The following is a 24691-nucleotide window of genomic DNA, read 5'->3' as shown; positions in this document are numbered from 1 at the left end:
GGAGGGTTCAGGAGGGAAGTCAGGGAGGAGGGGACGGTTGGATGGGGCAGAGGTTCTGGGGAGGCAGTCAGGGGATGGGGAACAGGAAGGGTTGGGAGTGGGAGTCCCAGGGGGCCTGTCAGGGGGCAAGGATGTGGATAGGGGTTAGGAGGGCAGTAGGGAAAGGGAGCTGGGAGGTTGGATGAGGGTGGGGGTCCCAGGAGGGGTGGTCAGGGGACAAGGAGCAGGGGGGTTGGGGGTTCTGAGGGGGGAAGTCAGAGGGCAGGAAGTGGGAGGGGGCGGATTGGGGGTGGGGGCCAGGCTGTTTGGAGAGGCGCAGCCTTTCCTACCTGGCCCTCCGTACTGTTGCACAACCCCGATGTGGCCCTTGGGTCAAAAAGTTTGCCCACCCTGGTCTACACTTAAGTTATGTCAGCATAGCTATGTTGGTCGGGGTGTGAAAAATAAACATCCTTGACTGACATAGCTCTGCCAAGAAAATCCCCAGTGTAGGCGCAGCTACATCAACAAAGCTAATGTAATTTGGGGAATGGTCTTAAATCGGCAGAAAAACGCCTCCTTTCAGTGTAGGCTGCATCTATGCTAGAGGGCTGTTCTAGCCATAGCGTAGCTATAGCTTAAGGTTATAGGTTGAGTTTGTGCATGGGTGGCACATATAAGAGACAGGGGTTTGCGGGATGATACAGAAGATGAGGTCATGGCACACGGATATAAGAGATGCAAGTGTCTTTTCATCTCTTTGTTCTCCCAGCCAATTATCTATGCAGATGGTAAAGTCCAGAAAGAAATCTAGACCTACAGGCATCTCAGACCAGTTGATCTTTGATTTCTTCCTGCAACCCCTGCCAGAATTGTTACTAATGTGTCTCCTGTCAGCAGGCTGATAACTAAGGCCACCTTGGCCTGGTTAGAGACATAGATTTGGGGATATATCTGAAACAGAAGCTGGATTGGTTCGTGAAACTTCAGAACTGCTGTCAGTTCCTCTCTAACTGTTCAGGCAAAGGTCCCTGTTCAGGACAAGGCCCTGCAGATAGGGTTGACAGAGTAGTATTGTCAGTGCTGAGCTGCCTTACTTGCTACTGCAGCCACTGTTTATCTCTTGTCACTATGCAACATGGGGCTGCCATGCTTGATTATCTACCTGGATTATCCATTTGAGCAAGTCTGATGCTTCTGGTGGCTATGGTGGTGGTGCCAAGTCTATCCTTCTTGCACTGGGCTTGGTCCCAGAGGGTCGTGGGTGGCCAGACTAATAGTTGGAGCCAGACTCCGCAGCCACAACACAGGAGTCAAATGTCAGCTAGATCAGGATACTGAGAGGTCAGAATCAGGAGCCAAACTGTAGGTCAGGAATCATAAGTCAGATGCCAGGAGTCAAGCTGCGTCAGGATGCCAGTATGTCAGGCCAGGGAGAAAGAAGCACAAGGCATTCAGTGCAGCAACATTTCTCTGTAAGAAATGTATTATTTTCATATGTCCAATATCATTTGTTACATCAGTAAATAATGACGCAATTTTTTAGAAGATTTTTAATAGTAGATCTACTCTTTTGCAGAAATCTAATTCAGTGGCTCTTTTAATGTAAAAAATCATTTTTAATTTGTGATAGCTCATTATGAGGCTTGAGAGAGGCTTTGAGGTTTTCTAATTTTTTTTGAGAATGAACTGAGTCTTGCTACCTCATTCTTTTCTTACATTTCTGCATCCTGTAACTTCTGTAATCCACAATTTGAATTGCTATGCATTTTTAGACAATGGATAAAATTTTCAAAATGTCTTGTTATTTAGGCAATGCTGAAAATTCCTGCAAAGTTTATATGACTCTCAAAGTAAAAGTTATCTCAATACTTAACAATTATATCTGGTGTCCCATGTTTAAGAAGGATGAATTCAAACTGGAACAGGTTCAGAGACGGGCTACTAGGATGATCCGAGGAATGGAAAACCTGCCTTATGAAAGGGGACTCAAAGAGCTTGGCTTGTTTAGCCTGGCCAAAAGAAGGCTCCGGGGGGATATGCTTGCTCTATATAAATATATCAGGGGGATTAACGTTAGGGAGGGAGAGGAATTATTTAAGTTTAGTACTAATGTAGGCACGAGGACGAATGGGTACAAACTGGATATTAGGAAGTTTAGCTTGAAATTAGACGAAAGGTTTCTAAACACATTAGGGGAGTGAGTTCTGGAACAGGGCCTTCCGATGGGAAGTAGTGGGGGGCAAAAGACGTTATCCTGGCTTTTAAGACTAAGCTGATAAGTACTATGTGAGGGGATGATATTGAATGGGATAGTTAATTTGCTGGCAATTGATCTTGGCATATCAGCAGATAAGTCTGCTTACATGCGTCTGTTGAGGGGGATGTGGAATGGGATAGGGATCTCGAGTTACTGCAGAGAATGCTTTCCTGGGTGCTGGCTGTGAGTCTTGCCATCAGTGCCGTCAGGGTTTAGCTGATCGCCAATATTTGGGGTCGGAAGAGAATTTTCCTCCAGGCCGGTATTGGCAGGCCCCTGGAGTTTTTGCCTTCCTCTGCAGCGTGTGGCCTGGGTCACTTGCTGGTGTTGGCATTCTCTGCAGACTTGAGGTCTTCAACCCACAAATTTTTGAGGACTTCAATAACTCAAGTCATGGGTTTGGGGTTGTTATAAAAGTGGATGGGTAGGGTTCTGTGGCCTGCTTTGTGCAGGAGGTCAGACTAGATGATCATATTGGTCCCTTCTGACCTACGAGTCTATGAGTCTATATCTAGCGTGCCTTTCATAACAGAAATGGGGAAAACACTAAGGAGAGTGTGTTGCAGAATGTGACACATTACTCTAAAGAGCATGATATTCCTGTTGCTGTAATTTGAAATCCTCCTTTGTGGTTGAGTACATTTTTGCAGTTTAGATATTTTGGTTAGAGGTGAAACATTGTCATCTAAAGATGAGAAATGTTTTTGTCATCAAACCCATTTGCAATCAGAAGTTTTAGTCAGGAAAAGATTTGTCATCCAGAGCTTTAGATGACAAAATGTTAACAGAATTTTAGTCCAATAACACTTCAGATGACCCAGCATTTCATCTCTAAAACTGCAGATGTGACTAACAGGTTTAACATGAGATTTGTTTGTCATCTAGAGGTCAAAAGTTTTACAGTCAGCAGTTTTAGATGCCAGTCACTTTTTTTGTCAGCAAACTCATTTTCACTGGCATCTCTGATATACAGCTATCACTTAACTCAGAGAAATGTGATATATGTACAAAACTCTAAATATTGATTATAAAAACCATAACAATCACAACAATGATCCATAATTTTATTTTTACCACAAAAAAGCGTTCACATTTAAGTGGCTGAAAAATTGAGATAATTTTTGATTGTTAAAACCATAGATTGAGTCTTTGCCATATAATAATAATTCTAATCTTATTCTGAAATATTCTACACACTTTCATTAATTCAGAGAAATTCCAGTCAATGTGTCCATCAACCAAAATTTTGAGGGAAAGGTTCAGAATATGCCTCTTAATGGAATGTTTGCAGCGAACTTATTTGTGGCTTTAGAATCAGCTGAAGTCCAAAAAAAGAGGGTCATGCTCCCTCTTCTCCTCCTCTCCATCTGCTCCTCTGATTCATCTGTACATAAATGTTTCCCAAGATTCAGCCAGTTGTGCCATCTGACTCATTTACAACTACTTTAAATTCATCAAAATAAAAAACAGCAAACTAAAGTAACAACAAAATAAATCAATTTAGCATAGTGAGAGGTTCTTTCTTACAAACTGCATCCAGCACACTTATTCTTAGTATTATTCTGAACCAATGCTAGCTACAGTTGCTTCCAAGTAACAAGTCTCTTTGAACTCTGCATTCAAGAATTTAAGGTATGATAGTCAGTCACCAGCATTCTTAAAGCACCATAAACCACAATAATAGATACTAGAAGTGCAAACCAAGCATAAAGGAATAAGAAAGAGACACACAAATGATCGTCTTCTAGTAACAGCAGTTCAGAGTCAGCGTCGGAAGAAAAAGGGAAACCATGATCTGAACTGGCTGCCTTATAGAAAGAAATCTAGAACTGAATATGTTCTCCTTATTTGAGAGACTACTTACAAAACTTCATGTAGATATCATCAAATCCTCACAAGAGAAGAATATTGTAAATATATAGAATGTGGTAAAAGTTTCACTCAGAACTAGTATTTTGAAATACACCAGCCAATCCACAAGAGGAAGGGAATATATTATGTGGTTTGTGTATCAAATGTTATCTCATATTGCTCTATTAGATCATGATCATGATGATGATTGATACTGATGATGCACTGACAGCAAACTGGAGGAGCTATTATCTTCTTAATAATAGTTGGCTTGTAGATTTGGACAATATAATCTGATTTGCTGAGAAAAGAAATATTAGCCAGAAAGGAAATATTAGTCAGCAGTACGTGAAATTGTTACTAGCTTTGAGCTTGCTGTGTGACTGACCAGGATTCCCTGATGCTATCTCAAAATAATCTGATAGATGCTTGGAGTGGAATGTCTGTCCATACATAAGTAACCCAGGCCTGCTGGGTGTGGAGCTCTGTCCCCCGCTAGTGGCACTTAGACCACTTAGAAATTGAGTCTACTACAGCCTGAGCTTTTAGCTCATGCTTTAGAGGCTCATACACTAAGCTTCAGAGGTCCCAGGTTCAATCCTGCCCGCTGTGTTACACACACAGAAGTAGCTAGAAGAAGGCACAGAGATAAGAAGGAGAAGAAAACAAACGGTAGCATTTAGATGTTCACAATTGACAACAGAAAAGAGAAGATGTGGGGCTTTAGAAATCAGACCAAAGATATAATTTATGTATGTTCCTTGAGGGATGACCTGCTAAGGGTGACTTTTTCTCCCAGGATATAGTTACAAAGGACAGAGAGAGAACCTTCATCTTTCTTCAAGAATACAGTAACTCCTCACTTAAAGTCGGCCTGGTGGACGTTGTTTCGTTGTTAACATTGCTGATCAATTAGGGAACATGCTCGTTTAAAGTTGTGTAATGCTCCCTTCTAACATAGTTTGGTAGCTACCTGCTTTGTCTACTGCTTGCAGGAAGAGCAGCCCATTGCAGCTAGCTGGTGGGGGCTTGGAACTAGGGTGGACCGGCAGCCCCCTATCAGCTCCCTCCTCACCTAAGTTCCCTGTGCAGCAGCTGCCTGCAGTTCAGCTGTGTCCCTCCCCCATTTGCCTTGGAGCTGCTCCACGAGACTCCTGCTTGCTGTGCTGGGGGGAGGGAAGGAAGAGGAGGGCTAATGTCTGGGTGTCCCTTTCCCCCCTGCTTCTGCATCTCACTTACCCCATCTTCCATAGAGCAGGGGGGACAAACCAGGGCTGCAGTCTCAACAAGCTGATCAAATTAACAAGGCAGTATACTTAAGGGAAATGTGCATATCTCCCTCCATTCCTGCTGCCTTGCAGAGGGAGAGAGTTAACCCTTGAGGGCTCAGCCAATTGCTAGTTCATCATTTAGCAGTAAGGGGAATATCCCACCCTCTGACTCCTCCACCTCAGCCAAGCTTCACAATCATCATCACTGTGTACTAGTATTAAATTATTTGTTTAAAACTTATACTGTGTGTGTGTGTGTGTGGTATGTGTATGTCTTTTTGTCTGGTGAAAAAAAATTCCCTGGAACCTAACCTCATTTACATTAATTCTTATGGGGAAATTGGATTCGCTTAACATCATTTCGCTTGAAGTTACATTTTTCAGGAACATAACTACAACGTTAAGTGAGGAGTTACTGTACTGCTTTGTAAGAACTTGATGAACTGTCTAGCTGCCGTAGAAAAACTGGAGCTGATTATAGGTGCAAAAGTGGGGAAGCTTTTCAGAGTAGAGAAAAAAAAATGCATATGATCCATCAGATTTCAGCTGGTAAAGCTGTCGTGTTCTGAACATTAATAAAACTTAGAGAGTTCATATGGTGTTTCCAAATTTAGTTATGAACTGAGTTCATCTCAGGTCTCTTTCATGGATTCCTTTTTAAGATGATAATTTTACTTCTTGTTGAAGGCATCTCATTCCTGGAGTTCAAAGTGTTTAAGCAATCCATGTCCTGCTGACTTCCTTACTACTTCTAAATATCAGTGTAGCAGCTGTGAGCAGAAATGCCTTTTAGCACTTTCAGCTGACCACCTGACTATGTCCAGTCACATCTGAATAGACCTTGTAACACTGATTCACAAATCTGTCTCCTCTGGAATAGACAGCTGTTATTCTATTTCAGACAACCCAAGGAGCCATCAAGAAACTCGGGGGGCTGAAGCCCATATTTTATGCAAAGCTGACCAGCATTAAACTATCACACAACTGGTTCTTACTATGCTTGCTGACAATCATATTTAAGGTTCTTGTTCTCTTAATCTTTCAAGGAGCTAAAACATAATTACAGTATTTTGGCAACTACCTGTGTCACAAGTCATTTGAATGGCTGCTGTGCTCAGTGGGGGACACACAGAGCTCAAGTTTCAATGTGGATTTGTGACCGCATCCTTGGTGAAGGACATATGGTTATGGAACATGCTTCCCACAGGAGACTGGGCGAACCATGAATCTCACCCCCTTCAACCCGTGCAGCAAGCTATGCGTGTTTAAGCAAGCATTTTCTCAGCACTCATGTTGTGAGACACCCAGCACAGAGAGAGCCAGTCACCAGCACTTGGTTACTGTAAACAACAGGTTTAAAGAAGAGGGAAAGGAAGCTCTCTTTTTTTTTTTTTTTTTTTTAAACCTCTATTAGTGGTGCTTGATGTATCTCAAATCTTGTAGGCTGTTCTGCGACTACAATGAATACATTTAAATACATATATTTTCAGGTAGAGAGTCTTTTAAGATGAATGCAAAGGTTTGAGTTTCCAGGGAAATTACTCAGATTTACTAACATTCAACCAGTACTGACCCCAGAAGTGAATAACACACTTAACCAGATTCTCTGATCTTGACATAAAGCATTCAGAGATCCCTCTGCTGGGAAGAGAATTTTCTTTAGCTGGTTACCTGTAGCTCATGTTGTTGTTTTCACTATAATTCAGTATACCTGGAATCTGTGAAGCTACAGGTGTTTACACTTTGTTAGCTGCCTAATTTTAGCTGAAATAAAAAAATTGGGGGGAAAACAAATTTTGGCTAATTTGGAAGTATACTGTTATAGTACAACTGTGCATTGTCAGGTTGTGAACCTAAGGAAAATAGCCCCTCCTGTGTCTTTTTTGCTTAATATTTCCATTTTAAAAAACATGTTTTCCCTACTGGCTACATTGAGATCGTGGATAAGCTACTCTTGACTGTGTCCCTCTGCTCACGTTTTGTGACTGGACACTTCTTAAAATTATAGGAATCCAGAGAGAGACACGTTCTTGTAAACGTCTGACCTATCTTCAAGAATAGGGAAGATAGGCTTTAAGAGCTGCAGAAAAAATTGATGCCCCAGTATTTTGTATCTTATTCACTCAGGAATGCAGAACATTTTCTTATTGTAAAATTTTGTTGTTAGCTGCCTTTTTCTTGGTGAGGGACGGGGGGGTGGGTATGTATGTGAAATCAAGTAGACTTTGTGTCACCATAAATATGCAGTATATAAAGTGGATACAATTTGGGGTCTCTCCTCCAGAACAAGTGTGTGTGTTTTAATATTCTCCGCTGAACGTAAAATATGCTGCTGCCTTTATTAATCCAAATCTATTTTTACCCAGAAAACATTATTGGAAATACTTGGTACCACTAATTCATAAGCAAAATGAAAAGCTGCTACTTTCAGTTAGTGCACTGCTGCCTTTTCAGCATACATTCAGTGTGCAACATTAGCAGAAGAAAACTGAGGAGAAAAAACAGCAAAGCAAATAACCTGTTTCTTGTTTGCAGAATAGGGACAAAATAAAAATAACAGCATAAAAGCCGGAAAAGATTAAATTACATGGGCATATTGTTTCTCTAAGGACTAGGTAGACTTATATCTTGTTCCTTAGCGTTTTTGCCACCACATTCTATTTGTTGTTGTTCTTGTACAATATTATTAACAAGTACAATAATATTGTACTAGTTAATCAGACATTGTGGTGATCAAGAAGCTCAAAGTCTGCCTTGATTTCCACTCTGCATTCCCATTAGCTTGACTGTGATAGCACAAGATGTAAGTCAGGGCAGAATCCAGCCCAAAATGGGAACATCTACTGGACCCATAACAGCAAGAGATGGGGATGTTTGGAGGCAGTTTCTCTCATTAATAAATTCATACAATTTATTTTTCTTAGTGCTGACAGTAGAGTAAAACTCTGGGATGTAAGGAGAGCATCTGGATGTCTGATTACTCTTGATCAGTACAATGGGGAGAAGTCAAAAGCATCCTCTGAAGCAGGTAATAAAGAATATATTTATAAAAGATAGTGGTGATATGCTACATCTTTACCTAGAAGCATTCATGAATTTCATACCATCACATTTTTTAATGCAAGAAATGACCATTGTGATGATCTAGTATGATCTCTTGCATAATACAGGCCATAGAATTTCACCTGTTAACTCCTGCATTAAACCCAGTAACTTGGGGCTGAAAAAGAACATATCTTTTTAAAAGGCATACTGGATGAAATCTTGGCTCTGTCTTGAAGTCAATGGAAATTTAAAGTTTTCAAATAATGGAGAATTGACCACATCCCTTGATAAGCTGTTCCAGTGGTTAATTACCCTTACTGTTAAACAATGTGTACATATTTCCGGTTTGTTTGTCTAGCTTCAAGTTCCAGCCAATGGATCTTGTTATGCTTTGGTCTTTTCGATTAAAGAGCTCTCTATTATTAGATATCTTCATCTATACTAAGCAAGACCTATATGTATTAATTAGTTATAAAATTCAAATTTTTTTTTAACTTTGCTTAATGATAAATTATGTGTTACTTGAATACTAACAAAGGTGGCCTGGTCCTGGAATATACTAAATATGCTCTGGCTAAAACATTAACATTATTGACATTTTATACGACTGCAGCTAAACACAATTTCTGCACTTGGGAAGCAAACTAAATTAAAGGAGCAGCACTGTACTTTAAATTGTAGTTCAGAAATTAGTTTGGATTAACTCTGGATCAAAGTTCCGTACACTGGGCAAACAAAACCAAATATTAGATCTCATAAAGCAGCTTCTGAAGCGAAAAAGGATGTTTTATTTAAAAACAGACAAAGTAAAAGACTGAGTCTGTAATCCTAATCCTGAAAAGATTAACTCGTGCCTAAATTTAAACACTGTGAGCAGTCCCATAAATTGGACTAATTACAGTGTGTAAAGTTAAGCATTTAGGATCAGAGTTTTATTCAGGAAAATACTGATGGTGGATTTATACATAAAACAACATTTGAGTTGGTTTTGTAGGCTATGGTTTAACATGCTGTGTCATGTTCTCTGTTGCATATATAGAATATTAATGTTTGGTTTTGAGAATTAAAAATGTCACTGACACTCAAAAGTTATTGAAATGACCACATACTGGGAGAACTAAGAATTTCTTTTTAATTTAGCTTACGACTTTTGGGTGCCAACAAATGGAATTCTGTGTACGTTGTCTTAAAATGGATTAAGGAATGTACAAAAATCGATAACTCAGAGAGAGGTGCTTGAAAAATGCCAAAGACAGGAAAAAAAAATCTTTTCTCTTGGATAACTGTTGTATGTTAGAAATTTAAACACACAGTTAATTCCTCTACTTCCCACTTGATTTATTTTTTTCTTCTCTAGAAGGACAAATTTTGAGGTGTCTATATAGTTTAATGAGAACTGTTAGGTTTGTGGTGTTTTTAAAATAGAAACTGAGGAAGAAATTGTGAACAGTGGAAGGAAAAAATCAAGAGAAAAATTTGAAATACTAGGTCAGAACTGTAAAATAAACTTAGCTCATTAATTTCTTCAAAAAAATTTGCAGAGCAAGTAAAGCAGTTATAACAAAGTGTAATTTGGAGCTTCCATTTTAGACTTGGGGGTGGGGGGAAGAAGACTAAGTGTGCAAAAGACTTCTTCACATATATATAAAAAATGTAGATGTAAACAGTCTTTGTGGCGGGGTGCTACAGAACAGATCATTGGACAAATAGGCTTTTACATCATGTTCACAAAAAGCTTATATTTTATGCTGTAAAAGAGAAATATATTTTTATTATAGATGGAGGAAAAGCTGTCTACAGAAACACTTATAAACCTTTAAAATAGTGTCAGATCCTGCATTCTTTCTGCATCCAAAACAACCATTAAAGTAGTCAATGTTTTGCCAAAAGTTCAGGATTGGGTCCTTTTTGGAAGTCATCGTTAGCGCTTTACAGTAACATCAACAGTAGAGCAATATCATCTGAGCATTGTGATACCTGTAGAAAGTGAAAAGGGCATTGAAACTTCTGTATGTTTACTTTCATTTTGAATGAAATATGTTCAAATGCACATAATACATATACCATATAGAACCTAACATATAAGGAACTTCATCACTTGGTATCAAAATCCAAATGTTTTACAATATATATTTCATAAGAAACTTTTGTTGCTTTCAAATAAGCATTTATGTATTCTCGAGTGAAAGTTGTTTGAATATTTAAATAGTGCATTCAGTTCTACAGGTGTACAAAATAAAATAGTAAATCTTCCCTAAAAAACTGAACAGGCTCATATTTTTCTGACAGCAAACACTGCTCACAATGGAAGAGTAAATGGCTTATGCTTTACAAGTGATGGGCTTCATCTTCTGACTATTGGCACAGATGACCGTATGAGACTCTGGAATAGTTCCAGTGGGGAAAACACACTGGTAAGGTTTTTAAGGACCTTCCATTGCATTTCTTGGTTACTTTTAAGAGGGTAATAGACCAGTGGTCCAGTTATGATACATAATTTTAGCTTTGGAAGTAAATCGCATGCTGGACACTGCTGCGTAATCTCAGTTGATCTCTATATTTTTGATCAAAATAATTTATTTTCTATCATTTTGTCCAGTGAAAATTAGTAACTAAGAGTCTGCATGGCTCACCAGTTTGAAGATGAGACTATAAAACCGTTCATTTGTGACAGTAGCTCAAATCCAGATCAGGCTGGGAGTAACCAGAAAGAGCTAACATCTGTTGGCAGTTTGTCTGAAATAAATTTGGTTCTCAGTCTACTTTTCATTGGGTGGGTGTTCACACCACAGACTGAATAAGTATGGAGACTGAATTAATCATTTGTCAGTAGGTGTAGCTGTTTCCAAATAAGTTTGACACACACTGGGAGAAGTAGGCTGCAGCTAGCCCTCTTTATGCAGCCTGGTGGGCCCTTATTATTTTCTGCATGCTCCCTCCCAGCTTAGCCACTGGAGGGCCACTTCTCATTGGTTCCACCCATAGCAGATCCTGAATGGCCTTTTTAGGTAATTCCTGAAGGCCATCTCCCCACCCTCCACCACGAAAGGACACCTTTGTGTAGACTGCACCAAGGAAGTGGGTCATCCAGTAGGGGACAACTAATGCCTGGTATCACAGATCACAACCACCTTTCAGTATGGATACAGATTATGTCCTTTCAGCTCTCTATTCTCCCTGCCCCCAGTGCTCTCGTGCCTGCTTTAAACTGCTTCTGCAGCTTCTCCCTAGAGATGATTAGATATACAGTCCCAGTGAAAAAACAACCCTAGTAATGTAAAATTAAAGTTTCAGAACACTCTAAAAACATTTGATTAACAATTTAGATAAGTATAAATGGCAATCCCTACCCAAAAGTACAAACTGAGAGCCAAAATGTGCTCGCATTCACGTAAATGACAAAAAACTCCTGTCAGTGGGAACAAGATAAGCCCGAAAGTGAGTGTTTAAAAACTGGCAGCATCTTCCTGTTAGCAGGGGTTGATCTTACTGGGAAGAGATTAGTGGGTTCCTTTCTGAGGTAAAATTGCTCAGTATCCCACCTAGATATTCTTAGGGTATGTCTTCACTGCAGCATTAATTCAGCACCAGCATTAATTGATCGGCAACAGGTTCTGAGCATCTGGTTTAGCCTGGCCTGAGTTTGGGCAGCCACTCTGCAAAGTCATATCTGAGTTACCAGTACTACCCTTTGGTGCTACACTTACCCATGTGCGTTGCTGAGACTTCTGGGGACATATCCCATGCTTCTTTGTGCTACCATAAGATGACCTGCTTATGATTTTTCCCACAACTCACTGGGAAAGACTTGTCTGTGTTTCAGGGCACATGGTGGGGAATTGCGGGATATGTGATTTAAGCTGCATCCTCATTGTAAAATGAGTAGGTTACCAGCCCAAATGAAAGCCTCACTCAGGTTTTAGTCTACAGCCCCATATAAGCAATCTGGCCCAGACTGAAAGCACCACTAAACTTGGTTGAGAAGCTTTTGCCCATGGATAGAAAGGGGGAGAGGAGCAACACCTTGAGTAAGAGCCCAAGTGTTAACTCTGCTGTGAAGACACCCCCCAAAGGGAGGTGGCAGTGTTTCTCCAGAGAATGTATATAAAAGGTGGGCTGAGGAGCCCTGGAAGTAATGACGACTAAGGAGAAGGCTTAGAGCTGAAACTGGTCTTTGATAATACTGTCAGAATTCCAGAAAGAGGGTGATTTTTGTCTTTCCACAGCTTGTAGGCTTTCTTATGGAGTAGGTTGAGAGAGGCACTTTCTCACAGTGTACCACAAGAGTTACTCTGGATTCTGAGTAAATATTGGTATCCCTTTTGAGTTGGCAAGGAGAGTTTGTCCTATAAAACTAGGTTATCTTCTTATTGGGAAAGAAATGAGTGAATGCAAAGAGAGAGAATATTTAAGTATTTGCGCTCTTGAATAGGGATTTTGATTACAAAAGCAGATGCAAAGTTTACCACTTCTGCTATTCTTTGTGTGGATCCCACTTGCAGTGTGCATGCACCTCGTGCACAAGATCAGAATTTTTGACCAGCAATGTCTGTTGGGGCTGCATCTGTGCCCTGCGTGATTTCGTGCTCTCTGATTCGAGGGAATACAGGGCAGCCGATATGTGGTGGGGGCCGGTAGCCAGCCCGCGGCCAGGTGTTGCTCCACTCCCAGCCCCACCTGCAGCTAGGGGCAAGGGCGGGGCCAGGAGTGGAACCACACTGAGGTTGGGGATGGGGCCAGAAGCCGGGGACATGGCTGCGGTCGGGCCGGAGCAGAGCTGGGGGTCGGGAGGGGCTGGGTGTCACTCCCTCCTCAACCCCTGTGGTGGCTTGCCCACCCCCGTTCCCCAAAGGTTCCATCTCACCTCTACCTTGAGGTTAAAGTGCTCAAGTCCTCTCCCTCTCAGCTTACGCAAATGCAGCCAGTCAAACTCCATTGACTACAGAGGAGCACTTTTCAATGTCCCTCTGGTCCCAGCCACAAACTACCTGCAAAGGCCCAGCAACACCTTTAATCTGAGCCTACTAGGCTCTGATTGGCTGCTCCCATGCACACAGTGACATAATTTATCTAGCTCCCCCTCCCTCTCAACTTCTGCATTATGGATCAATAGTAGCTACTTTATTATAGTTAAAAATGTGACTCTGTTTTCATTACTGAAGTTGGATTTCAACCCTCTCTCATTTCCATGAGTGTGGAAATATTTTTTTAACCTGAAATTTCTCATATGTGAATTCTGGCCAGAAAAGAAATGTTGGGGAAAATGAAGTTAGAGAAGTTATTTTGTGCATGTGTTTGATTTTTGTTTTGTATTTTTGAGTTATGGGACTATAGGGAGGGGGAGTGATTATTTTCACATTTGGAATAGCTTGGTTAGAGATTCCAGAACTGTATGATTTTTCATTAATGTTATTTAAGGTTCGGTGAAAATTGTTTGATTTAACTGTGAAAATATGAATCTCTGAGAGCTCTGTCATATGTTTGATGTCCTTAGAAACTTCTTCATAGGTCTTGCAGAATATGTAATCTTCAATGGAATAGTCTGAATCTATTAACTTTATAAGCCACATGGTTCGGTTCAACAATTTAAGAAGTGTCTACAGACACGCTTGGTGGAGCTTTTAATTTCTGGAAGGTAAATAGTTCTGGTTGAAAGAATATGCAAGCAATTACTTGTAAATTCCATGGGGAAAGTAACTGGTTTTGCATCAGAAGGCCTGCACAGAACTCTTTGTTCAGCAGTGATTTTACAGAGAACTGATTATACTATTGGCAGTAACACCAAAGAGGCTGTATGCTTTAATTTAAAATTCTAGCATTTGGTTTTAAATCACTAACAAATTATAATGTCAGAGAAATCCATTTACTTGACTTATTTTTGAAATATTTGACACATTGCCATTATGAGGGTTAATCAAAAATTTAAACTGCTATAAGAAATTCCCAAACAAAAAATAATTGAGATAGTTATGGATAAAAAGACCATATACTTGAACTTAAAATAGCCTTATTGAGATGTTGGCCTTTGGAAGAAATTAAATGTTTGAAAGCCAGATTTAAAGTTCTACGAACAGTCTTGATACTGGCCATTATACCATCCCATGAATGCTCTTACTAGTAACCATCTTCCACTTAGCAACCAGAAAATGCCATCAGCATACCTAATCTACCCTTTTGTACTTTGTTACGATCTTGGGCTGCCTCCTGCCCAACACACATCACCTATCAATCCCAGTTGAAACCCACTCTCTCACTCACCTGTTCAGAATCAGAAGAAAGTAGATCTCTTATACTTCAGATAGAGTACAGAAACTACATTGTCCGATATCTTCCACTCACTACAATTTATCCTATTCATTATGCTGTTTTCATTAACTTTGGAACCCAAAAATAAGGTGCATGCATTTGGGAACCTCAGAGTTGCATTAAATTCCAAAGTAGCAGGGTGCTTGCATAACCATTGCTTTATTGAGAATTTAACTCGTAATTTTACATTTGTTTTAATAATTTAAACCACAAGAATTAGCTTTGTATAATTTATGTATAATTTGCATCCTACAGGTGAACTATGGGAAAGTCTGTAACGAAAGCAGAAAAGGACTTAAATTCACCACCTCCACTGGTTGTGATCCAGAATTTGCCTTTGTACCATATGATAGCACCATTGCTGTTTATACAATCTACTCAGGAGAACTGATAACTATGCTTAGGGGACATTATAATACTGTTGATTGCTGTGTATTTCAGCCTAATTTTCAGGTAAGTGAAGTATTTAAGAGAATTTAGAATGTTCATAATGTAACCCTTCTGCCCCTCTGAGTTGGCAGCAACAAAGGCCGGGTTCAGTATCCAGGGGTTCCGTTTCAGTAACACAATGCATAACTGGCTCGAGCCCCCACCCAGTGACCTGGGACACTTACATACCCCCCCCCCCTGGGCACCTCTAGGAGGCAATTCCCTTCTCGCAAGCACAGAGTCTGAGTGTAGCAAAATCTTTTAATGAGGAATCAGTGTGGCATTCCATTGGAAACACACAAAGCAGGGTTATAACACAAACCATAAACAAAAACCCACCTCCAAGTACGTTGGCAAGTCCTTTTCCCCTTAGGGTCTTAAGTCCAGTCACCAAGTCCAACCACCCAAAAGTCTCTGGTCAATGCCACTCGCTCTGTGGGCCTCTCCACCCGTCCACAGCTACTCCACTCTGCCAGCCACTCCGCTCCACCAGCTGTCCCGTTTCCGCTCCAGCCGTCCCCAGAAACTGCTCCATTTCCACCAGCTGCTCTGTTCCGCCAGTATAGCTTTAGGCTCCCCCTAGTTAGCACAGTACTTCAGTGCTCTCAGCTTAGTAATTTCAGCTTCTTTAGTGATTTCAACCTTGTGATCTCAGCTCATAGTCAGGGAGCCCCAGTGTAGCTGCACCATTACGCCAAGTGAGTTCAGCTCAGTAACCTGTATCTAGATTCTTAAGGGAATAAAAAATCAACTCTGACATTCCCCAATGGAGAGAGGAGGGGTGGAACTGGTTTCTGGCTCCACAAGGAGACTGCACCACCAGGCACAGATACCTGTCCCCAGCCTTTTCATTCACTGGGTTTTGGAACCCATGTCCCTTGTCTAACAAGTACCACCCAACTGAGGTTGAGTCATTTCTGTCACAAAGCAGTCCCACAGCTTGGCAGCCTGGGATGGGGTAGTCGTGCCTATGCAAATACACTCTCTGAAATTCTTTCCACCAGATGTCAGGGTAGAGCTCATCCTGACTCTGCTTACAATAAAATAATGAGTTCATAGATTTTAAAGCCAGAAAGGGATAATCACATCATCTAGTCTGATCTATATAACATAAGCCATAGAATTTCATCCAGATACCCAAGTTACTTGGCTGAATATAGGAGTATGTTAGCTATCTTCTCAACTTGATTTAGAAACATCGAGAGGGAGAATCTACCTCTCTCCTTAGTAGTTTGTTCCAGTGGCTATCTAGTTAATCACTCTCCCTGGCACAAAAAAAAAATATTTTTTTTTGTAATTTTTAATTTGCCTGGCTGTAACTTCCAATCCTTGGTACTTGTTCTGCCTTTCTCTGATTAGATTAAAGAGTACCTTTTTAGCACCTTTTATTTTCTCCTTGTGCAGCTATTTTTACAACATAATTAATTTACCTCTTGATATTTTCGTTGATTAGCTAAACAGATTGCTCCTTAAGTCTCTCATTTAAAGATATTTTCTACAGCCCTCAAATCATTTTTGTGGCTCTTCTCTGCACTCTCCAAATTATTTAAATGGGAACAGCAGTACTGGATGCAGTATTCCAGAATCCATCTCACTAATGCTGCATACAGAGGTAAAAATTAACTCCCTACTTTACTTTATATAAAAAAAAAGATCACATTAGCCATCTGCCACAGCATCACACAGGAAGCTCATGTTCAGTTGTTTATCCAATATGATTTCTAAATCCTTTTCAGAGTCCCTGTTTTCCAGAATATAGCCTCCCATTCTTTGCCTCCTTGAATATTGCTACAACTTGAGTACTCTTCCAATTTTCTCCAGTATTCCAGGATTTATTGAAAATTAACATCAGCAGGCCAGGAGATCTCATCCACCATTTCTTTTAGAAGTCATAGATGGAAGTTATCTGGGCCTGTGGATTTAAAAATATGTATCTGTGGTAGATATTGTTTAACATCCTCTTGAGTTATTAATATACTGGAAAATTAATTCATCGTTATGTAATATGAGTACATCATTCTACTTCTTCCCAGATACAGAACAGAAATATTATTTGAAGACTTCAGCCTGTTCTGCATCATTATAAACAATTCTACCATCTCTATCTAGCAATAGGCCTGTACTACTATTAGGATTTAATTTGTTCCTAATATACTTAAAATAAAAATTGCTTGTTGTCCTTAGACCTGCCAGGTGTGGATTTTTCTGAGAGGTTTTTGGCTTCTGTCATCTGTGTTCTACACCTCCATAACTTCCAATTTTACATTGCTTGCTGTTTATTTCCCCTTTTCAAATATGTGTGTTTATATATAATTTTTAATTGTTACCTTCACTTCCTCTCTTAACCAGGATGGGCTTTTAATCATTAAACGTAATTAGCCCTTTGGAATCTCCACGTATATATACTACTCATTGGAATTTGTCCTCTCTTTGCCCATGAATGTCATGATCATTAGTCCCTAGAAAGCCACCAATTTTTTGTCCAGTTATCTATTCATCTTTATCCATCATAAAGAGATCTAAAATAGTTACCTGACATTGCTTACAATACTTTCTTTGAGTTGTTGTTGTTGTTGTTTGTTGTTATATATACTACCTTCAGAGAATGGTGTCCTGCTTAATTCATATTTATATATCACTTAGAGATACTGGGAGTAAAGATGCTGCAAGTACAATATTATTATTGGCTCAAATTCTGCTTAAGCAAATATCCCATTGACATTGATGAGATGAAGTATTGAGGACTGCAGGATTTGGCCCATTATTATAACTCAGGGGTTTGGATGATTTCGGAGGCTGTGCAGAGGAAAGCCTGGTTGTAAAATCTGCTATGAGAGTTCAGTGTTTTGCATTTAGTGTCTGGGGGTATGTCTACACTAGAGGATTATTCCGATTTTACATAAACCGGTTTTGTAAAACAGATTGTATAAAGTCGAGTGCACGCGGCCACACAAAACACAATAATTGGGCGATGTGTGTCCGTGTACCGAGGCTAGCGTCGATTTCTGGAGCGTTGTAGCTATCCCATAGTTCCCGCAGTCTCCCCCACCCACTGGATTTCTGGGTTCAGATCCCACTGCATGATGGTGCGAAAACAGTGTCGCGGGTGATTCTGGGTAAATGTTGTCATTCATTCCTTCCTCCGTGAAAGCAAAGGCAAACAATCATTTCGCTCCCTTTTGCCCTGGATTGCCCTGGCAGATGCCATAGCTTGGCATCCATGGAGCCTGTTTTGCCTTTTATCACTGTCACCGTATGTGTACTGGCTGCCGCTGACAGAGGCGGTACTGCAGCGCTACACAGCAGCATTCATTTTCCTTTGCAAGGTAGCAGAGACGTTACCATCGTTCTGTTACCGCTGCTGCTGTCATGGGTACTCCTGGCTGGCCTCGCTGATGTTGGTTGGGGTGTAAAGACAAAATGGAATGACTCCCCAGGTCATTCCCTCCTTTGTTTTATCTAAAATAGTCAGTCCTGCCTAGAATATGGGCAAGTTACTAAAGAGAGTCCAGTGCATCAGAGAACCAGAGAGCACAGCTGCTCCATGTCAGATCCCGCAGAAATATGAGAACTGCATGCCATTCTAGGGGTGCCCTGCAACAACCCCACCCATTGCTTCCCTTCTCCCCCAGCCCTCCTGGCTACTGTGGCAGTGTCCCCCCATTTGTGTGACAAAGTAATAAAGAATGCAGGAATAAGAAACACTGAGTTTTTAGTGAGATAAAATGAGGGGAGGCAGCCTTCAGCTGCTATGAAGTCCAGGCAGTACAGAACTTTTTTTAGACATGAAGGGGGGGCCGATGAAGCTCAGCCCCCAGCTTGCTATGATGAGGACAGTTACAGCCATGCTTACCACTCTGCCGGGAATAACCGGATCATTCCTGTGTTTTACCCAGGCGCACCCTGGCCGACCTCACCTGAGGCCAGCCAGGAGCACTCACAGGATGACGACGAGGACGGCTATCAGTCCTTTTGTACTGTACCGTCTGCCACCGGGGAGGGAAGGGGAGAGGATGCTGCTGTTCAGTGCCACAGCACCCTGTCTACCAGCAGCATGCAGTAGACATAGAGTGACATTGAAAAAAGTCAAACGATTTTTTCCCTTTTCTTTCACGGGGGAAGGGAGGTAAACTGACGAGATATACCCTGAACCACCCCGGATAATGTGTTTGACCCTATAGGCATTGGGAGCTCAGCCAAGAATGCAAATGCTTTTCGGAGACTGTGGTATAGCTGGAGTCCTCAGTCCCCGCTCCCTTCCTCCATGAGCGTCCATTTGATTGTTTGGCTTTCCGTTACGCTTGTCACACAGCATAGTGCTGTGGACTCTGTATCATAGCCTGGAGATATTTTTCAAATGCTTTGTCACTTCGTCTTGTGTAACAGAGCTCAGGTAGAACAGATTTGTCTCCTCATACAGCGATCAGATCCAGTATCTCCCGTACAGTCCATGCTGGAGCTCTTTTTGGATTTGGGACTCCATCGCCCCCGTGCTGATCGGAGCTCCACGCTGGGCAAACAGGAAATGCAATTCAAAAGTTTGCAGGGCTTTTCCTGTCTACCTGGCCAGTGCATCTGAGTTCAGATCGCTTTCCAGAGCGGTCACAATGGTGCACTGTGGGATACCGCCCGGAGGCCAATACTGTCAATTTGCAGCCACACTAACCCTAATCCGACATGGCAATACTGATTTCAGTGCTACTCCTCTTGTCGGGGAGGAGTACAGAAACCGGTTTAAAGAGTCCTTTATATCGATATTAAGGGCTTCGTTGTGTGGACGGGTGCAGGGTTAAATCGGTTTAACGCTGCTAAATTCGGTTTAAACGCATAGTGTAGACCAGGCCTGGTATTCAGATAATAAACACGATTTGAGTTTCTGACTCAGTCAGGAGTAGGGACAGTGTCTTGTCTGTCAAGCAGCATGCAAACCTAAGCAACAATATAAATAAGGCTATGAATCTGTCATAGATTCCATGATTTTATGAGACCTCCATGGCATCTTGAAAATTCCAATAATTCAGCTTTGGGTAGTGGGGCTTGCTCTTCAGCTTCAGCCCTGGGCAGTGGAGCTCAGGCTTCGGCTTCCTTAAATCTGTGATTTATTATTTATTGCCTACATCCTGTCCGTGACTTTTAATAAAAATACCTGTGCCAAAAACATGGCCTTAAGTATAAAGTGAGCCCCTAATGTGTCAAGAATTGAAACTTCATTAGAAAATTTAGCTGCTTTTTTCCTGAGACCTTGCTTTTTTGTACAGTGAGTATCTATGACAACTACCCACAAAGGCAGTTGATGACCTCCCCTGATGTGGCAAGTAAGTAAGTATACAGAAGAATTAAGATAATTACAAATTACACAAGGCTTATGTGCATTCTGTGTTAGGAATTCCCAGAATTACACTATACTGTGCCATAGACGTGCATGGTGCTTTGCAGTCTATATATTGTTCTGCTCTTAATTGACTCAGGAGCTCAAATATGTTTGTTTGTTTTGTATTAATATAATTGTATTTAATGTAAACTGTAGGCTAACTGAAAAACCATATAATCCTTGGACAGGAAAGCAAGACAGAATAGTTGTAATGCTCACAGTAAATGTAGTGATGTCCCTATTACACTGCTCAAAGGGAAGATTGTTGGGTTGTTTTTGTTGGCTTTTTTTAAAGCCTTAGTAATGATCTACACTTTACTATAGACTAAAGTGTGTTATTTCCAAATTTGTTTTGAAGTATATAATCTGTGAAAACAGTACATGCAGAATATCCACAGCTGTACACAAATCCTAGTGAGTTAGCATTGTTTATAATCTTTGAATACATAAGGACTGACTTGATCTATAATATCCTCTTAAAAATTGTGTAGAACACTTAAATGCACTGTTGGCAAGATTAAAAGATTCCACGTTAGTGTCTGTATAGCACAGCATATACCTATTAATCATTAATAAAACAAAAAGAAAAAAACTGTTTTGCAGATTCTTCCAGAGGATTATAGGATCCAGAGGATCTTGCAAATGCTTACACGCACAACTTTACGTGAATAGTCCCATTGAGGCCAGTGTGACAACTCACATTGAGAAGTTATTCATGTGCACAAGTGTTTGCATGACTGGAGCCATAGAATGGGTATCAGGTTTTAATCAATTCAGCCTGTATTATTTTAGATATAATTTGAAAAGAGCCTTTGGAAAGAAGGAGTAGTGATGATCCATTTTAGGTACCAATAAGTTAACTTGCTATTTTTTAAGGCATCATAGCAGCTCCATATCTAAGTGTAAAAGCCAATGCTTCTTTAAGCAGAATTTATATAAACTTAAATACAAAAAATTATACATAATATATTTCACTCCAGCTGTTTAAACATGCAGCATTTTTTGTCTTAAATGCATTAGTAACAAAAAAATTAACAGTTCAATAACTGTTCGAAGACAGTACCTTCTATAAACATCCTCCTATGCTATGCATCTGTATAAATAGCAGTCTGGAAAATACCAGAGTCCTTTTAATAAAATGTGAAGAAATTGTAAATTCTTCAGGGCAGGAACTGTCTGCTACTCTGTACAGTCTAGGACAATGAGGCCCCATTCTTGGTTGGTCCTTAGGCACTACCATAATAAACATGACCAGCAATAATAATGAACATGTTTGATTTTTGCCTTCCTAACATGATACAAGCCTCACATTATGTTCCTATTCTTCCTTTTCTCGCCTTGAACAAAACGAGATTTCTCCTACCTCCTTACTGCTCCCATAATTGCATATCTAAGACAGAAATGTGTAAAGATTATTTTCAGTTGGTTAATTTTTTTTAATACATTGTTATTAGTAAACAAATAAGATGAATATCCGAACCACTAGTAGCCATTTGCATAATTGAGATTTTGTCTGTATGGTGAAGGTGGGGGGAGTTTAATCCACAGCTTTTTGATGGATGTCAGGTAACACACATTACATAAACTGCACTAACAGCATGTGTGTTGGATGGAGTGCCTTCTTTCATTGCACATCATTGTGTATATACAGTGGTGGCTTACTGCATACTAAGGGTGTGGCATTCTTGCAGGGTATTCCGTGGTTCTTTGCTTTGCTGCTGAGTAGTGTGCATTCTGAAATTTTTCTACCTGTGCATTTTGGGATGCGTAGCAGAAGCCAGGCAAGTTCAGATTTTTAAAAAATCCCGTTTTTTCCTGTCTCCATCCTATACTTGATTTTTGGCTGGGCTAGTGCCATTTTCCAATTTTTGTCAGCCAGTATGGCCCCTATAACACTCCATACTGGCAACAGTGAATAAACAAAAGCTGCTTCAACTATATTTCAGCATTCAAAGCTAGATGAATTCAGTTATGGACTTTGCCCACCATACCAACAATCAGAAGATGTGGCAGCAGCTGCTCCTCTAACAGCAGCAGAAATTTCAACAGCAGAGGAAGCAGTACAAGGAAGAAAAGGAAGACACCAAGCAATTGCTAGTACAGGATCGATTCCTGGAGCAACTTCACCTGTGCTGTGCTGTGCTGTTTGGATTGATTGGAAAGGTTGTTATACAGATCTGGGATGACCAGCAGTGGTGAGAGAATTTCCTGATGGGGGAAGGCAGTCTTTTTGGAGATATGTGCTGAGCTACGGGGAGCTGCAGCGGCAGCATACCATCATGTGGTGCCACATATATGTGGACAAGTGGGGTTACTTACCATTGCTCTCTAGAAACTAGCCACCCCCAAATGCTGCCAGTCTGTAACCAGCCAGTTTAGCATGGGGATATCGGCTGCTGTCATGCAGGTGTATGATGCCATGGAAAAGGTGCTGTTGCAACAATTTAGAAAGCTTCGTGTAATGCTCAGGAGATTACTGGTGGCTTCACATATGTCAGCTTCCCAAACTGTATTGAGGCAATTGATGGGACCCATGTGCCTATTCTCCTCCTCCTCCTCCTCCCCCGGCCAAGTCAGAGATCAGACTTTATAAACAGAAAGGGGTATTTCTCCATACATGACAGGTTTAGAGAAATAAAAACAGGGTTGTCTGGAACGGCTCACAGTGCTAGTATCTTTCAGAGTTCAGCTGCTTACCTTAATGGAGAAAGGAATGTTTGCCCCCAGGAGCACTATAGACATTAATGGAGTTGGCATTGCTCTGGTTATCCTGGGAAACTCGGGTTATCCTCTGCTTCCTTGGTTAATGAAGCCATTCATGGGCTGCATGGACAGAAGGAACAAACTGTTTAACTATTTCCTCAGTAGTTGCAGAATGATAGTGGAGTGTGCATTTAAAAGGAAGGTGATACTGTTTGTGGAATAGGTTGGACACAGCAGAAAAAAAATGCCAAAAATTGTAGCAATATGTTATATTTTGTGCAGTATTTTTAGAATAAATGAGAAAGCCTTAATGGTAAGTAGGAGACTTGGGCATAGCGTCTTGCTCAGCGATTTAAGCAACCAGCAAGGCATCTAACTTAAAATAGAAACACTCAGGGCAGTTCTGTCAAGGATGCATTATCTTAATTTTGAGTCTCAGGACTGTCGGGGTAGCATGGAGTGAGAGCAGCTCAGTGTTTTATGGACAGAGGAGATGCAATGTTGTGGCCAACCTATTTTTACCTTGTGTTTTTGCTTAGATACTTTGTAAAACCTTATGTATTATATAAAATGTAATGCTTTTCTGTGTAAAATGCCTTGTTGACTCCTTATGAATGAAGTTTTTAAAGTTTTTGTTACTAAATGATTTATTTTTGTTTGTTATACAATATACCTCTAAATGAAACATTTTAAATTATGTAACAATAAAAATCTATTGTCCAATGACTATAAGTAAACTTGAAATTAAAACAATAGTGAAACAGAATACCAAAGTGCAACAGTGCAGTTGTGGGCACAACACTAGGGGTGGGGAGGCTTAAAGTCATAGGCGAATATACATTTTGCATTTATCTCTTCTTGTTTGTGAGCCTTCCAATATTTAGTGGTGAGGCTCAAAGGTATCAGGAGTGCTACAGGGCTCAAAAGAGCTGGGATCCCAGGTGCAGCTGTTCTCAGTGCCCTATGAAGGGAATGGCCTCTGGGAGTACTGCTGCAGTGGCACAGTGGGGGTAATGTTGTTCCCAGTACTCTCTTTTTTTTGTCTTGGGGCTGCATAATATGGCTGGGTGTGAGGATAGCAGGCAATGCAGACTGTTCACCAACAGCAGTGTACACTTCAGCGCAGCATTCTGGCTTTGTATTGCCTCAGCATTTCCCTTTCTTTTTTGGAGCTGTTTTTGTCATGGCAAGGCTGCCCCTGGCAACTGCCATACTGTCGTTTGCCACTCCCACAATCTCTCTCTAGCGCTCCCTGTCTGTCATTCTCTCCACCCTCAAATACTGTCTGCATTTCTGCTATTTTGGGGGGCAGGGGAGTGTTTTGTTTGGTGTTTTTGTGGTACTGGGAGGAACACTGCAATGAGGTCCAACATTTCATCACAAGTTTCTGATTTTTTTTTTTTCTTCTCCCTTAGGTTAACCGCCCTACTCAGTCCCTGTCCTTGAGGGTCTGGCCAGTGTAGGTGCCATAGTTGT

General features: G+C 40.8%; 1 protein-coding gene across 4 annotated transcripts in view; it reads left to right on the top strand.

The window, feature by feature from the left end:
* The window catches only part of ERCC8 (ERCC excision repair 8, CSA ubiquitin ligase complex subunit), a 57880-nt gene that overhangs the window by 16859 nt on the left and 16330 nt on the right, over window positions 1-24691 (top strand). For all 4 annotated transcript variants that reach the window (XM_075066969.1, XM_075066970.1, XM_032801194.2 and 1 more), the window contains exons 8-10: window positions 8286-8389; window positions 10696-10820; window positions 14968-15165. In XM_075066969.1, coding sequence (XP_074923070.1) covers window positions 8286-8389; window positions 10696-10820; window positions 14968-15165 — 427 coding nt within the window. The remainder of the gene's footprint in view (window positions 1-8285; window positions 8390-10695; window positions 10821-14967; window positions 15166-24691) is intronic.

This window comes from Chelonoidis abingdonii, chromosome 6 (assembly GCF_003597395.2).
Source record: "Chelonoidis abingdonii isolate Lonesome George chromosome 6, CheloAbing_2.0, whole genome shotgun sequence".
NCBI lineage: Eukaryota > Metazoa > Chordata > Testudines > Testudinidae > Chelonoidis > Chelonoidis abingdonii.
Note: the sequence above shows the minus strand (reverse complement) of the source record. Positions and strands in the feature narration are given on the sequence as shown.